Below are 16,950 nucleotides of genomic sequence, written 5' to 3'. Positions count from 1 at the left end.
TCAAATTTGTACAAACAGAGTAAACATAAAATTAACGAATAGTTTTAACTTGCTATATTATTTTATGAGTAAACATTTCAATGCTTTCTATACAGTATTTCGTAGGAGTAATTTTGAGAAAAGGGTGGCCGCGGTGTCGTTCCACTGGCTGCACTTTCCTGTTCTGACGCTGCGTTCTTGTCATCACACGCTACAGGGCTGGGTCAAAGTGGTTTAACGGCCTGTGCGACAGAGGAGCACCGACAGTTAGCGTCAACTTAACCGGCTTGCACCTGAACAATTGCATTAAAATGTTTTAAGTTTCTTAATTTGATTTTTTAACACCAGAAATTACATCTCAAACTTGGTGTTGGATCACAAATTTACAAGGGAAAAAAAAGAAAACAAATTCCGTTGAACTGGGATTTATTTCAACAACTCTTTTTCCTTACACACTTTTTGACGATTTGAGTTTGTCATGGACGTCTGACTTTCGTGTTTTCAACTTTCCATCGATTTCGGAATGACTGGTGTTATGTTTTGATTAAAAGTGATCTAATGGGTTGTAACACCCAAAAAAATTTTATTTTATTTTTTATTGGTTTTTATAAATAACTGTTGGATAAATTACATTTATAATGGCTACTGTTACGTTAAAAAGTCTTTTTAATGAAAATAGGTATTATTATGAAACAGAACCTGCCTTTTATGTCACTACTGTTTTAATTGTGTGGCATTAATTTTGTTTTTATATATTTTTATTTTTTATTTCAGGTTTCCAAGAGGTTTGTCACTGATTATATTTCTTCTGTACTTTCCGTTTGGAGTTTTACTTGCATGTGTGCGGTTGCTGGTTCTCGTGCAGGCTTGTCTGCTGGCATCAGCACTGTCGGAGGTCCCAGTTCTCAAAAGGTGTGCATGTTAAAAGGAATCCGTTATATTTCTGACTTACTTTGATGTAGGATTTTTTATAAATCTAAGTTTAGCATGATTTATTTATTTATTTAGGTTTATTACAAGGTTGCAAAAATAAGTTGTACTGGTAATGTTTTAGAATAATAAAATAAAGCAATGAAAATAAAAGAAAACCATTTTGGCAGTAGTTTACAATATGATGCCAGTGATATTAATGCCGTCACAAACGTGGTGCTACTGACGTCATTACCAGCCATGCTTTCTTACAGGACAAGTGTGGGAATAGGGATTTTTGGGCTGAGAATATTCACATGCTTGTTTTACACAAAGTAAGTTTCTTTATGGAACTAACTTTCCTTTATTGTATTGTCAAGTATGGAACACAATACCAGAGATATCATTGCTTTATGTACACGAATACCATTTCCTCAAGAAACATTTATTGTGCTAAACAAGCATGTGAATCTTTATAAGTTGTAATTACTTCAGCACTGCCTTGTCAGGTACTTGATAAAGTCCCTACCATATTGTAATATTAATTTATAAAAAAATTTAGCTGCCTTACCCGTACGAAACCTTTCGCTTTGTTTTTACTTTGAGTGTAAAACTAACCTTCCCTAGGCAGATACATATTTACATTACCTAATAAATTTAATGATTAACCTACCAAATGAAACAAATATTTCATAGAACATTGCAAATGAACACACACACATACCGCACCTGTCACATAACACAGCAAACAAAATGCACAAACAACACTACTACTAATCACTAAAACATTTAAAATCTATTTACCTTTCTGGGTTTAGTGTCAAGGTAAACATTACACTCTTAATATGTAAATTTAACACCAAAAATATTAGCCATTCCAGCATTAAATTCATTCAGTTTTGTAAAAAATTAAAAATCTGTTCATTTCCCTTATCACAATACATTCATTCTCCACACAATAAGGTTAAATTATTTCAATATAACGAAACCCAAACATTTATTTCTCTCATGACTACAACAATCATTATCACACACACCCAATAAATTTCTTAGTACCTTCTTAAATACTATTTTATATCTATTTAACCACTTACCTATTATTAAGATATACTGTTCCACTTATTTTTTGTTACAATTGTATTCAAATTTTATGACTACATTCCTACTGCTATTTTTGTCACAGTCATCATTCATAAATTTTTTCATACAGTTATTCAGAATCTAACTGTTGCCAATATTACATACTGCAATAGTCTTCAGTCCTCCATGTATGTTATTATTGGCAGATTTTAAAGATGTCATATCTTTCCCCTTCATTTTTTCCCCAACATAAATACACACAAACTGTTGACTGGTATTGTATACTTGACCCCAAAATTTTCCTTTAATGTTCTATTTTATCAAATCTACCTATCTGACCTTTAATGGTGTGTAGGGGTATTAAGATATATTTGTGGGGCATAAGTCTTTAAAATAAAATTACTTATGTTATTGTTTGCCTTATTTCCCAGAAGCCTACTTTCAACATTTACTACACTTTTCATTAGGGTTATGAAATTTTTGATTAACCAGTGTATTGCTTATCTAGTCCATACACATTACAGCTTGTGATACAATTGATGAAATTGTTCAAAACTCGGTTCTTCAGTTCTTTTCGTTTCTCTATGCGAATCATTGTATTTAGATATGATCACAACATCAGCTACAATTGTATAATTTGTTTATTTCCATTCTTAAATAATAAGTGGAGTACTTGAAATATAATATTTGTAGTTACTTAAAAAATTAAACTTTGGTAATTACTGGTGTATAAGACAAAAATTTAATGCAAATTTTGTAGGTTTAAAACCAAATTAATAAATCCTGTGGCAAGCTGAAAAAAACTATTACTTAGTGACAAAAGGGAACTTTTTTTTGTAAACTTTCCTTCTTAGATAGTCTTCTGATTATAATTAATGCTTGTTTATACAAATTTATCCCTTGATCCTGGTGGTGTGACCTTGTATATATTGATCCTTTGGCACTGATGCTTGATAATTTTATTTTAATATGTCTAAAGATCCTGGCCAAACAAAAAACTTGAATATCACAATCCAAAAAATTTATGTGAGGTCTTGTGAAAATCTTTTTCATTCGTATTCAACTTGCAATCTTAATTCCTTGTTCCATCACAATTTTTTGTTATGTTTTGGATTTTTCGATGTTTTGAATTACAACAGCAAGCGTCATGTACCACAGAAACAATTTATACAGGATCATGCCATCAGGATCAAGGTATGAAGTTGGATACGAGTTACAGAACTTTTACCCTGTCTGGCTTGAAGACCATCATTATATGTATTTGTGGGTTATCGTTGGCACAAATATTTTCTGATTGTTTCGTGTGTTGCGTGTGATTTGTTGTCTGTTCACCCGTATTTTTTTTTTTTTTTTTTGTGGCAGCTACATCTTGCTGTGTGTGTGTCAAGTTCTCGGGATTGTGGTTCAGGAAGAAGATGTCAGCCACAAGAACACACAGGCCAGAATACTCGTGTCCAATCACGTCACTCGCTACGACCAACTGCCTCTGCACGTCGCGACGGGATGCGTGACGGTACGTGCGAAGCTGTTCGTCTTTTTTTATTTCCCGAAGAAGTTAGCCACAGTATTTCGATTGTTTCAACCTGGATAAAAGAACTTAATTATTCTTGGACTACCTACAGTGAAGTGGGATGAAAAAAAATTCCACTGTATAGTAAAATTTGGTTCGAAAACTGTTTGATGTTCATGAATCATTTGATATTCAGTTTGAATTAAAAAAAAAACACAGATGTGCAGAAGCCTGCTTGTTGCCTCGACGAGGCGTGGCCAAGTAGACCCCAGAGGGGCGCAGTGTCTCGGCCAGCCGACGTGGAGTTTGTGCGTGTGTGTGCTCGGTCGTAGCCGCACGCGTGGGAGCTGCCCTCGTGCCTGGACTGGGCGCTCGGCGTGAAGGACCTGAGCCTGAGGCACGGCCGGGAGGCGCTGGTGTCGGCCGTGAGGGGCCACCTCTCCAAGGACCCCCGGCCGGTGCTGTTCCACCCCGAGGGGGCCACCACCTCGGGCCGGCGCGGCCTGCTCAGGTCAGCCGAGGGCCGCGGTGGCTCCATCACTTGACGTGATCGAGACACTTGAACTGTTCGACGTGCAGTGAATTGAAAAAAAAATGTGTCTCTAAAGCCTTGTTTTCCAAAAATTTAAATTGGTGCGTGTATGTGCCATTATTATATAGTACCTTTAATAATTTGCATTATATTTTTACTAACATTAATTATAGGTAAGGAATGTAAACCATTTTATATTAAATTGAAGCACAATGAAATAGCATATATATAGTATTTCGGCTGATCGCAATCAATACTATACCTTTTCAAAATTTAATAAACATATATAAGTTGTTGTTTTTTTTCAGAGTGGCTGTGCTGTTTAAGTAGTATTGTTTAAAGTGATAATATTGAAAACTGTACTTTGTTAATAGCATGTAGTGTGAAACAACACTGTTATCTTGCCAGATAGACTATTTTGATGGGGGGAAAAAATAATCAGGTGGGGCATGGAAAATAAAGAAAACTCGGGGAAATTGGCTGCAGTAAGTGTGGGAACCTTGCAATGCCAAATAATTTTGCAAATTCTTTGAATTTAAAACCTTAAAAGATTACTTTTTTTATGAACGAATCAGTGTTATTCTGTGTTTTGACATGCTTCTCAATGTAATTTTGATTTTATCACAATTCATCATATATTCTTGTCCCTAATAATAGCTCAATAAATGATGATATATGGGAAAAGTTTCAAGCACAACTAATGTGTGTGCCCCCTTGAACTGGGTCCTGAACACACCGCTACTTGGAAGCCTTGCGTGCGCGCGTGTGTGTGACGTTGTGCGAGGACGAGCGACGACGCGGTGCGGTGAGGCAGTCTGGCGCTCGCCGCAGGTTCTCGACGTGGCCGTTCGGCATCGTGGGGAGCGTGCAGCCGGTGGCGCTGACCGCCCACAGGCCGGTGTTCGCGTCCCTGGCGCCCTCGGTGGTCGGGGCGAGCCACTTGGCGGACCTGCTGTGGTTCCTGTGCGCGCCTTACACCGTGTTCACCATCCGGTAAGCTGCTGCTGCTCCGGCGTGCCCTGCGGTGTTCCTGAGACATGTGTCCAGATATTATTATTATTATTTGAGTGCTGTTGTAACTCAATGAGTGCTCTTGTGTTCCAATGAGTGCTGTTTTATCCCAATGAGTGAAGACGTATCCCAACGAGTGCTCTTGTATCCTAATGAGTGCTGTTGTATCCAAATGAGTGTTAATGTGTCCCTGTGAGTGCTGTTGTATCCCAATGAGTGCTATTGTGTCCCTGTGAGTGCTGTTGTATCCCAATGAGTGAATACGTATGCCAACGAGTGCTTTTGTATCCTAATGAGTGCTGTTGTATCCCAATGAGTGCTATTGTGTCCCTGTGAGTGCTGTTGTATACCAATGAGTGAAGACGTATCCCAACAAGTACTCTTGTATTCTGAGTGATGTTGTATCCCAATGAGTGCTATTGTGCCCCTGTGAGTGCTGTTGTATCCCAATGAGTGCTATTGTGTCCCAATTACTGCTGTGGTGTGCCAATGAGTGGTGTTGTATCCCAATGAGTGCTGTTGTGTCCCAATGAGTGATGTAACTTAATGATTGCTGCTGTTGTAACTCAATGAGTCTGTTGTGTTCCATTGAGTGCTCTTGTGTCCCAATGAGTGCTGTTGTGTCCCAAAGAGTGCTGTTGTTTCCTAATGACAGCTGTTGTACCCCAATGAGTGCTGTTGTGTCTCAATGACTGCTGTTGTATCCCATTGAGAAAAGACGTATCCCAATGAGTGATGTTGTGTCCCAATAAGTGCTGTTGTATCCCAATGAGTGCTGTTGTATCCCAATGAGTGCTATTGTGTCCTTGTGAGTGCTGTTGTATCTTAATGACTGCTGTGGTGTGCAATGAGTGCTGTTGTGTCCCAGTGAGTGGTGTTGTATCTTAATGAGTGCTGCTGTTGTAACTCAATGAGTCTGTTGTGTTCCATTGAGTGCTCTTGTATCTCGTTGAGTGCTGTTGTGTCCCAGTGAGTGCTTTTGTGTCCTAATGAGTGCTGTTGTGTCCCTGTGGTATACAATTATTTATAAACTTTACTGACTTTTTTTTTAATATTTTTCTGATTGCATTAATTGGTTTACCTGGCGTTAGACAAATAATTACAGCTAACTCTTTAGAATGAATTGGGTTGCAGTGGAAACCCGCAACAAAAATTTTGTCATCAAGATGCTCATGTAACAGTTTTTTTTTAATCTCAACTATAACTTGCAAGCATACATTCTAACTTTCCTGTCTTTAGATTGACAATTTTTTTCTTGCATACTTTTTGTTGTATTTGTTTATTTAAAAAATAATATAACCAAGCAGTTTGTTTAAAGTTTATTAGATATACCTGTCATTATATATTTTGTGTCTTTTCTTATATCACCTTACATATTCTTTTTTAATAAATGTAGCCATTTTGGAATTTATTCTACCACTTGAGGTTTTTAGTACATGCACATGGGTCATAAATTTCAACTAACACAACTGACTATATGTTTCTTATTGTGTGTGTGTGTGTGTGTGTGTGTGTGTCTGGTCCATATAGACAAACCCTAGTAGGAAGTTTCTCATATGACTTAAAAATTTTAACTTATTATTATCATGGAAACCTTAATAGAAGGGTAAATTTTTGATTGATTTGTATGCCAAGTGATATTTTATTAATCTTACTTTGCAAAAAATTATCTTAATCTTTAACTGCATGGTTCGACTTATCTCAAATTCATCAAATATCATGTACTCGAGGCATGTGACTTTTGTTGTTGAACGGGGTGTTTTCCTATGCTTCAGCTTATCTCTGTGATCAAACTACTTTTTATTAATTTGCTGCTAATTGTAAGATCAATACCTTAAAGTGTCATGTCTTTTTTCTCTCCCTAGAAACATATATTAATATACGGAGAGTTATTTCTCTATGTTGTTATACGTGCCAGCACACCGCTGACTGCTACATTTTTGAGTAAAAATTGGTATCTCCTTTTTCTGCCCCCAAAAGAGTCAAGTGGTATTATTTCAAGATGGTTTTACGGTGCGTGAATTTCGTTACTAGTAGCGTGTCGGTTGCACAGGTACCTCCCGCTGATGCAGAGGGCAGGCGATGAGACAGAAGCACAGTCCTCGTCGCGTGTGGCGGAAGCTGTAGCGCAGCGGCTGAAGGTGGTCTGCACAAACTACACGTCGGCAGACAAGGTGCGGGGCCGAGGTCTGGCTCCCGAGCCCACTTGGGGGTCACAGGGCCAGTGAACATTTTATTTACTTTAGACATAAATAAATTAGCAAAACCATCGTTCATGGTTGGTTTGAAAATGTTGATTTAAAGAGTTTATTTTTCAAATAATTCCGGGAACCCTCTTTATTCTGAGGGGCTTTTACAACCACCAAAAAAAAAGGGGAGGGGAGCCTTTGGTGAAGCCACTCTCCCAAATATTAGGGCACTGCTTAAGTAAATAGAAAACTGTTTGGAAACACTACTCAGAATTTTTTTTGACTACACGACGGGTAGAAATTTTGCTCGTAGGTTTTTTTCAAGATTAAAATTACATTGTAAGGTATGTTTTACTTCAATTAATTTGTAAGAATTATAACAAATCAAGATATGAATGATTATTTTCGTGTAACTTTGTGTCATATTTGTGTGTGTGTTTTGTAACTAGTCATCTCAGGTAGAGAATTCCCAGGGTCAACAAGGCAAAGAATGTAATAAAATGTCAGGTAAAATACTTTCCATTATGTGTTGAAAAAATTGATCTACCACTTTGAACTTAGCACATTAACTTAGATCAAATAAATTATTAATTCAACCTGTTTTCCTACAACGAATTGTGTGTGACAAAGTAACCAGTGGACATTTTCACATGACTATGCAGGAGACATGACCAGTTTCATTGAATTTTTCAAATACTTTCTAATATCTGTTTCTACATTGTTTTGTAATTATTATTCCCAGTGTTCTTGTAGAGGTTAAATGATATGAGAATGTTTTCCTGCGTAGGTGTGGAATTGTTGTAGTGTGTTTGGCTGAGGGGGGGGGGGGGGGGGATAGTGCTGTAGCAAACCGTATGTATTCGGTACTGCATAACGGGTGCGCCATCTAGTACCGAATAACGAAATGTTACACACGAATGCATTTCGTTTTGCTCACATTTTTCGTAGTATGGAACAGTTCACATGTAAATTCCACACTTATTAAATCAAATTAAATTTAGAATGACTTAAACTCAAGTCCGGTTAAAAAAATACGGAAAAGTGAAAAAAAAAATGCACCTTTACGCAGCTTGGTATGTAATGTTTATAAGTATGTTTTCTACAAATTACGAATGTTGCGACGCAATGCCGCGACGTCATACCGTACGCGTACGCGATATGACTCGATTCGTTGCTCTAACATAACATTGCATGCTATGTAGTATCAGAAGTATGTAACGAGTAACATAACGATACGATAGCGAGTACTAATTGTTATAGTAACGAATACATATGGGTACGCTTTTTTTCGTTACTTCTACACCTCTAAGTTCTAAACGTTGAACTGGAATGGTGACACTGGTATCTTTGAATATATGTACTGTATAGAAGTCGCCAGCCCAGGTTAAAATTTCTAATACGGTTTTGAGGTAGTTGGTTAATTCACCGCCGCAATCGCCACCATCTCTAGGGCATCGACTTGTGTTGGTCCCTGGCGGACGAGTGTCAAACTCTTAAAACACCCCTTCCCCCTCCCGTTGAACGACCTTGAGCTGCAGTGAACGATGGGTGAGGGGTGCGGGGTATGACAGCAGGCGACAGCGCTGCGCTCTAACGTGTAAATAACAACTAAGACGATACAGGGCGTCACGGCAGCACCCTGCAGCTGTGAAGTTCCCAAGCTGCTCATCATACGCTCCTGAGAAACGTAGAGTAAATCCTATCCACTCGCGACTTCTATACAGTATATATATTCAAAGCCGGTATGAAGATGTTAAGCGATGAGAGGGTCGGTGTCCGTGCCGCCCTGCGCAGGCGGAGTTTGAGAAGAGGCTGCAGCTGGACCGGAGCACGACCGCCGGCCGGGCGGCGCCGCGCACGGACCCCGTGCTCCAGGGCATGGCCGATCGCGTCGCGGAGGTGCTACCAGACGTTCCCCTGGACGTCATCCTGCGAGACGTGGGTGAGGGTCGCTCCCGCAGGGGCCGTGGTACAGTGGAAGGTCTTCAATCCGCCATTCCGCAATCAGGCGCAGTCCAGGCTCTCGTGATCAGATTTTTTTTTCAGATGGAATCCTCTGTTTTTCCCCGTTTCTAAGTTCACTCAGACTTTGTCGTTATTGGCAAGGTAAGTTGTGGACGATAATCTGTATTTTAGTATCTACTATTTTATTAGATAGGCCTACTTGTAAGAAGAGACAAGATTTTATGGTTTTTATTTTCACGCCAATCTCGGGCACATTGCTCTGGTGATGTCAGGAGGCAATACTGGCCTTGGCGGTAAAGAGTTTGAAATATACAGTACTTGCACTGAGCCGAATCCCTGAATACATGTGCAGTCTGTAGAATGCTCTAGAGCGTTTTCTTCTAGAGTGTTCGGCAATGTAGCGTCATGAGTGCATTTGCGAGTGCATGATTTGTGACAGATCGTGAGTGTTAATAAGGTGTTTTTGGGTGTTGCAATTAGAAATTGAGGTTTTTAACCAGAGTATATGCTGCATTAAAAACACCAGCGTTGATCGTACTAGGTGGGCCTTTGATGATGACATCCTTTAAAATTATAGTTCTCTTCACCGTAAGATTTTTGTGTACGACAGTATCTTCACATTTAGTCTTAATGACTCGGTTAAAATCTTAAAATATCATATGGTTTGCATTTTGTTTTTAATGATCATAGTAATATGCTGTCTGATGCTTATATTGCAGTTAGAGCAAATGGCACCCACTGTTGCCAGATTGATGCTACCCTTAAAATAAAATTTCTTATTTTGTATACCATAATTATTTATAATAATTTTTTTTTTTTAAATTGTACTATTTCGTGACTATTAAAAACATGGCATACTATTAATTGTGGTCAAACAGAGCCAAACATTTTAAAATTAAATTATATAAAAATAGCTGATGACAAAAACTGTTGAAACCAAGATGACGTCTTTCAGTTACAATTCCTTTGGCAGTAAAAATGTAATATTTTCATATGATGATCTTGATGTAATACAAGAAAATATATTTTCAAAATTCTCATTCCAAATTTTCTTTTAAAAAAAAAATAATTTTTTTTAAAGTAGATTTTAAAAAAAACTATTTTCATTACATCGTAAATTTTTGTCGTAAAGCATTTGTGCTATGGCATACAGAGCACACCGGAACAAGGACAGCGTTAATGGTAGGGATCATGCGCTGGAAAGGGAGAGAAAGCTCAGTAACATGTGCGCTGCTTCTCTGGCCGTGGAGGGAGCCCGAGCGAGCCTTCCTCGTGGTTCAGTTGTGTTGAGGCGAGTGTGCCACACGGCGTGTCGTGTGTTGCCAGGCCGCACCCAGAGCGTGGACGCCACGATAGCCAACATCCTGGACGGCGTGGTGCCGTACACTCCCCTCCGGACACCGCGGAGCACGCCCGCCCCGGCCGCCAGCGCTGCCCCCGTCCCCGAGGTACGCTCCCCTCCACGCACCAGTGGGTCCCATTTCAGGCTCTCGTAGTTTAATTCTGTATGCACGGACAAGATTTGATGTTTTTATTGTTAGGCCGATTTTGATTTTAAAACTCTTTAGAAATTTCAGTGTTAATTTTTTTTTTTTTTTTACATTGGCTATTTATGAAAATAGTATTATTCAAAAAGTATGAAACTAAAATAATTCTTACTACTACTTATTTCACCAAAATATTATAATTTTGGCTGACACAGTCATGTTTTTTTTTTTGCAACAAAACCATTAGTAATACGCATGTCTATAACAGAACTACTAAGAAAAATGTTTTTGCATGTTTGTGAAACAACTGTTATCATTAATGTAAAAACATGTTACTGATAAAAAATAAATGAAATATTGAACAACGTAATATTAATTTTTTTCCCCAATCCATTTGGTGCATTTATTTTGGTACAAAATCCATGCTAAATTAAATTACATCCACTGAATTAACTGTAATAAAAAAATAAAATCTTTGTAATTTGAATTATGTATTGGCAAATCGCTGATTATTTTCGTGTTTTTTTGTTACAGTTTGGTGCTAAATGATGTATCAACTTGCATTTAGGTGTATTGACATACGTTGCTGTGTTATTTCGGTTTTATCGCAATACTCCACATTAATCCTGTCCCTGCCTATATGTAACAGATATGCATTTCTGATAACTGGCTATTGTGCAAAGGGTTAAGATGTTAAGAGGTATGCCTACAACCAAACTACCTCTCATGTCGTAACAACCACCTGCAGTAATGTGAATAACATGTTCATGTTTAGCATCAGTGGCGTAGCCAGGATTTGTGTATGGGGGGTGTTAAGAAGCATGGCCCCCCCCCCCCCCCCCTCCCGTATTAAAGCGGGGGGTCCGGGGGTCCTCCCCCGGGAAAATTTGGATTTTAAGGTGCAAAATAGTGCTATTTTAGCAGTTTTCGGTACTTAAATTTAAATATTGTAATGGTAAAAATTTTATTAATTTTAATATGAAATTTGTTTGAATGATGAATAAGAAATTAATTAAAGATTTGGTGCTAAGGGGGGGGGGGGGTGTTTGAACCCCTAACCCCCCCCCCCCCCCTGGCTACGCCCCTGTTTAGCATAGTACTCTTCACGATTGTGCCCAACGTGTCGATGTAATTTTTTCTTTCTTTCGCCGGAAATATTTCACATGAATTTCCAGTACTCGGGTTGGTGCAGTGCAGACATGTTCTGTGAAATTTTAACAACTTCCTTTTCCTTATCTTACGCGTGAATAAAAAATTTTTTTTTTTTTTGCAGGGCGCGGGTGCCTCGAGCTCGTTCCCCAGGTCCGCCCAGGACCGCATGCAGTCGTTCCAGTTCCGGAAGGCGCGTCTCATCGAGACGGCTCGCCGTAAGTACATCGAGAAGCACAACCTGACCATGGCGGACGTCGCCGACTTTGCGTGTTGACGCGCCGGACGCCAGACCAGCACGCTCATTCTGCTTCGGATCCGATTCCATTTCATTTTAACCTTACACAAATATTTGAAAATATATTAAAAATAAAAAAAATATTGTCACTTTATTGATGCAGTGCAGCGTTGAAGGCTTTAGGGGTTTTTGTCGCGTGGCTGGGTTAGGTTTGAGACTTGCCGCTTCGAGATGCAATACCGCTGTGGAGTCTCTGCAAGCGTGGAGTGGGCTTGGTTGTATAAAGTGTAAGATATTAGCAAGCAGAAAGTAATGTGCAGTTTCTTGTATCTTTCCATGGTAAGGTTTTTTTTTTTTCTCCCTCCCCCCCCCCCCCCCCCAAGGTAATTGGCAAAATTTTACACGATGTATGGAAGTGTGATTGATAGAAGTAAGATTTTATGGTTGATTGGGAGCTAAAAAAAAAAAAAAAAAAAAAAAAACTCAAATGTGGGTTAATAATCCACAGAATCTTTCAAGGTAATTGCATGCACCATGCCACTGAACTGCAATGAAAATAATTAACCAAAGCAAAAAAAAAAAAATGTAACGTTAATCACGAAAAAATTTATTCATCAATACCTACCTGGAATTTGATGCATGTCATTGATTTTTTTTTGGTAATGTGTCGGTCCTGGTTCTCAATCCTCGGGCATTGGTACAAATAGTGTGTGTGAATTATCTTTTACCAGACCTCTGTTTATTTTAGGGATGGGGCCCACGCACATTGTAATATTCATACAATTCGTAACTGGCTTCATGTGTTGCACATGCCAAAGTAGTTTTTATTATTAATTTTTTAGTATTTTTTTTTCACCTCTTGTGAACATATATATTTTACCTTTTTCTCAAGCAGTTTTTCACGGGTATGTGTAAAATAGTTGGTAGGGTAATAAATATTTCTGGATATTGCCATGCCTCAGGGTGTCAGTACGTACTGTGCTGCTTGCCGTAGCCATCTAGCGAGACGTGAAGCAACGGTGCTACCTAAGTGACAGGCGACTGGCGTGTGGTCAGATCACGGTAAACTGGAGCCGTCTGTCGGGACGTACTGTGTCTTTGTGGAGAGGTTAGCCAAGAGCCAGAACTGAACCGAGAACCGAGGGGGAAGTAGAACCGACACATCACTTCTTTGTACTAAAAATTACAATTCATTACTGCAGATTGTTATTCGTTTTGTGAAAATACGCTTTAGTCAGCAGACATGCGTATATAATTTAAGAAACTGCAAGTGTCTGAAGAAATTAAACCAGTGTGAATAGTTTCTTATTATTTTACAAAATTAATGAAGGTAAGCTTAAAATTACCATAGAATTTTGTGTCTACTGATGGAATTTAAATTTTCTTGCGTAAGCACTTAACAGGAGTAAGACATTTGTTAAAATATAGCTCCTACTGAGTGTGACATGCTACATGGCAGAGTCATTGCCTTTTTACCAGTATCGGATGTCCAAGTCGAGAACTTTCGTGCAAAACATTTTTATGACTCTGCAGCTTTGATTTTAAGCGGGAGGTATTTTGCGTTATGTTTGTTTAATTCTGAATGTATAAATGGCGCCAGCCTAGGTTTTTCACCAAAATGTGTAGGGTTGTGCGAATCCTGGTGTTATTTAATGAAAATTATACAAAACAACACTTTCGTGAAAATGAAAAACAAACAAAAATCTTTTAAGTTACAATAAATTCACCTATCATTACAAATTATTGTTTTCAGATTCATGTAGTTATCGAGAATAATTAACTTAAAGACAATGTTCGCTATTCAGTAAACTAGGTATTCAAAATTTTAAGGAGTTATTAATATCAAATAAAATAAAATAGCCCCTGTTTTTTTTTTTTTTTTTTTTTTTCACAATATTTAAAAACTACCCAATTTATCGAGGCATTTCACATTTCACATTAGCTAATATTAACTTATTCTCCATGTGTTTTTTGTATTTATCTTATTGTCCACTCTTATGGTTTTTTACAGTGACAGCTACTGTAAACCAGCAGTGGTGTCTGGCTATGACAGTTTTTAAGCATTCTTCCTAATTGCAAGAATCATTCAAAGAACATTCTCAAATTTTAATTTGATTGACTTTTGTCAAGAAAATTTCCCACAAAGCAAATTGTATTTCTACATCAATATCGCTACACAATATTCGTACAACCCTAAATATTTGTGAAGTGTCGTCATTGTAAAACTTCTGAGCTTAAATTATAGTGCTACAAAATAACTGGAAGTATTTTGGATACATATTTTTACATCTCTCTGAATAGGTATTTGAATATGCTAGAGTGCAGTTCGGAGCCAACTGCGTAGTTTGTAAGGCTTCAACAAAAGGTGGTGTTAGGTATTTGTTTTACTGACACTGTATTTAACATTACATTGTTCATGGACACTTGTTATAAATCCATTTGTAACCTTTGAAAGTCACTACCACATTATTATCGCCGTCTTGATTACTACTATTCACTAGCCTTCATATGCTGCCTATCATCTGCAGTGGTGCCAACCTACAGCCATGACAGTAGGTATACCATAATTAGTAAAGTAGTTCCCCATTGTTAGGTGAGTATGGTAAAAATTCAGATGTGTGTAATTGCGTTAAAGAAATGTTAATGTTATTGCTATGAAGTAGCTTATGTTTTTTTTCATAGTGTCAAAATTTTACCTTAAGTGATAGTTGCTCAATTATTTTAACCTTGAATTTTGTAGCTGTAGTTTTTATCACAGTAATTTTAGTACTTATTGCATTGCTTAACGGGTAAATTTTTAGTCATGTTTTTGTGAGACACTATCATAGCTTTGATGTTAATATAGAAATGTATTATAAATTCTGCATATTTTCCAGGAATATTTTCATATTAATTTAGATACTATGGTAATTATTTGTGCTCACACCTGTGATTAGTTTTATTTATTTTTTTAATTGGAGGGACATTGTTGTTGACTTATATGTTTAGCCATTTATAATTAAATATTCTTTGAGGTTTGTGATTCAATTAAACATTCACCATTGATTCAAACAACTTGAAGGTATTGATTTTTCATGTGCTTGTCATGTCATAGCATTTTTTTGTACAGAGATATTCATACAAATGTACAATCAAATGTTTTTATTACACCCTTCTTGTATGTCAGGTTTAGCAGCAATCTTCTATTCTGTTAAACTATCAACTATCAATGCCACAGTCAGCAGCATGTCTGCTGAAGCCTGCTAGTTCACGAACTAATGGAGTGATTCAAGCTCAAGGCCACACTATCATTTCTGAAATGGCCTTAACGTTCTTTGTCTGTGATTGGTTCAAATATGAGGCAAAAAAAAATGTGATTCAACTATTCTCCTACTACCTGCAGTAGAGTATAAGATTTTGGCTTCGGTTAATTTTTTTTTTGTGTAGATGTCTAGGGTTATTTATTAAAAATGAAGCAGGCTCAATGTGTGCATGTACTTATTTTTTGTTCATAACAAAATCAATTATGAATGTTTGAATTATTGTGATATATATTTACGATACTGAATATTTCACGACCTCAGTACGTATATCGTAATATACTATGATAATGTAAATTTTCCTTAAATACTTATTTGCAGTATTTACTGTTTGTAAATTTTTAATATAATTATTTTATTGACAGTACGTCAGTCGTAATGAAATTAAATGCATGCGTTTTAATAACAGGCTTCTGGTTTTGTTATAATAATTGTTACTGTATTTTTTTTTAATATTATTCTTACCTGCTTCAGGTTTTATTCTCTATTTCATTTGTGAGCATACAAGTAAATAAATTTGTAATTTTTTTATGTAAATAATAGTTTTTTAGTGTAATAAATAAATGGGTAACTGATGAAGATGATATGTTACAGTGGCAGCGTATGGGAGTGGTTTTGGAAACAATCACCCCTTAACCACAATCCTTTACTTCACCCTCTGAGATAAAAAAAAAAAAGATAAATATAATCTACTATAGACTGCTAATGATCTTGGAAGTCTATTAAATTTTAAGGTGGATGTGATATTGGTAAAAGTTTTGAATTAAATTGATTTTCTTTTGCTGACATTTTTATTTTATTTCTCTGTAATGTGAGAGTCCTATTATTATTTTTTAATTAGTACTCTAAAATTAAGATAAAACCTTAGTTTGGATTATGACTGTTCAAGATTTAAGAAATGTGTTAAAATAGTTTTTTTTTTAAGGGGCATTGTATGTTTATTATTATGGGATATTTATATTCATTTGCACAGACTATGTGTTTAAGGGCCCCTTATAAAAATTATTCCTGAAAGGATAAGCTTTTTGACGTGACGTCTAATAAATCGATGAACGCCGGCTGCACGCACTAAAGTGTCCCGTAATGCACATTGTCCCGTTACGCTCATTGTACACTTGTGCCGCATCTATCTCTCTTCCACTTGATTGGAACAACCATCGAATTGACTTTTTCGAGGCACATTAAAACTTTGAAACACTCCCATTCGTTTCCTACCATCGTCCTATCCTTAACAGAATAACACAGATTGGAAGAAGTTAAATAGCAAACAGGTATAAAAGTTATAGTTAAAATAATCTCTTTGTTAAAGTAATAAACATATTTGAATTAATGAGTGCAAACAAAAGTAAATTTATCGATTAAATTGTAAATTTAATTTCACTCCTTTGTATCCATACAAAATAGTAATAATTCAATAAAAATGATTCAATTTTATTCATAATAGTATGCAATCATTTCATCAATGTTTTGTTATGACATCACATTAAACTATCGTCCGTAAACCGACTTTACAGACAACCAAATTTTTTAGGACCTTGATGACCTTTAAGGTGCAATTTTTTTTCTTCTGTGAATAAATTTACAAAATTGAAAATGATAATT

At 36.9% G+C, this 16,950-nt stretch overlaps 1 protein-coding gene across 1 annotated transcript; it reads left to right on the top strand.

Annotated features, from left to right (window-relative positions):
* The first annotated feature begins 226 nt into the window (after positions 1 to 226).
* On the top strand, positions 227 to 16,134 carry LOC134536968 (lipid droplet-regulating VLDL assembly factor AUP1-like). Its single transcript, XM_063377082.1, has 9 exons — positions 227 to 658; positions 754 to 891; positions 3,331 to 3,481; positions 3,811 to 3,989; positions 4,842 to 5,003; positions 7,075 to 7,195; positions 9,005 to 9,152; positions 10,502 to 10,623; positions 11,936 to 16,134. Exons 1-9 carry the CDS (start codon positions 618 to 620, stop codon positions 12,086 to 12,088), a joined length of 1,215 nt encoding a protein of 404 aa, XP_063233152.1. The 5' UTR covers positions 227 to 617; the 3' UTR covers positions 12,089 to 16,134.
* The last annotated feature ends 816 nt before the right edge of the window (positions 16,135 to 16,950 follow it).

Source organism: Bacillus rossius, chromosome 11 (genome assembly GCF_032445375.1).
Source record: "Bacillus rossius redtenbacheri isolate Brsri chromosome 11, Brsri_v3, whole genome shotgun sequence".
Classification (NCBI taxonomy): domain Eukaryota; kingdom Metazoa; phylum Arthropoda; class Insecta; order Phasmatodea; family Bacillidae; genus Bacillus; species Bacillus rossius.
The sequence above is the reverse complement of the archived record's forward strand: the minus strand, read 5'-3'. Positions and strand labels throughout refer to the sequence as shown.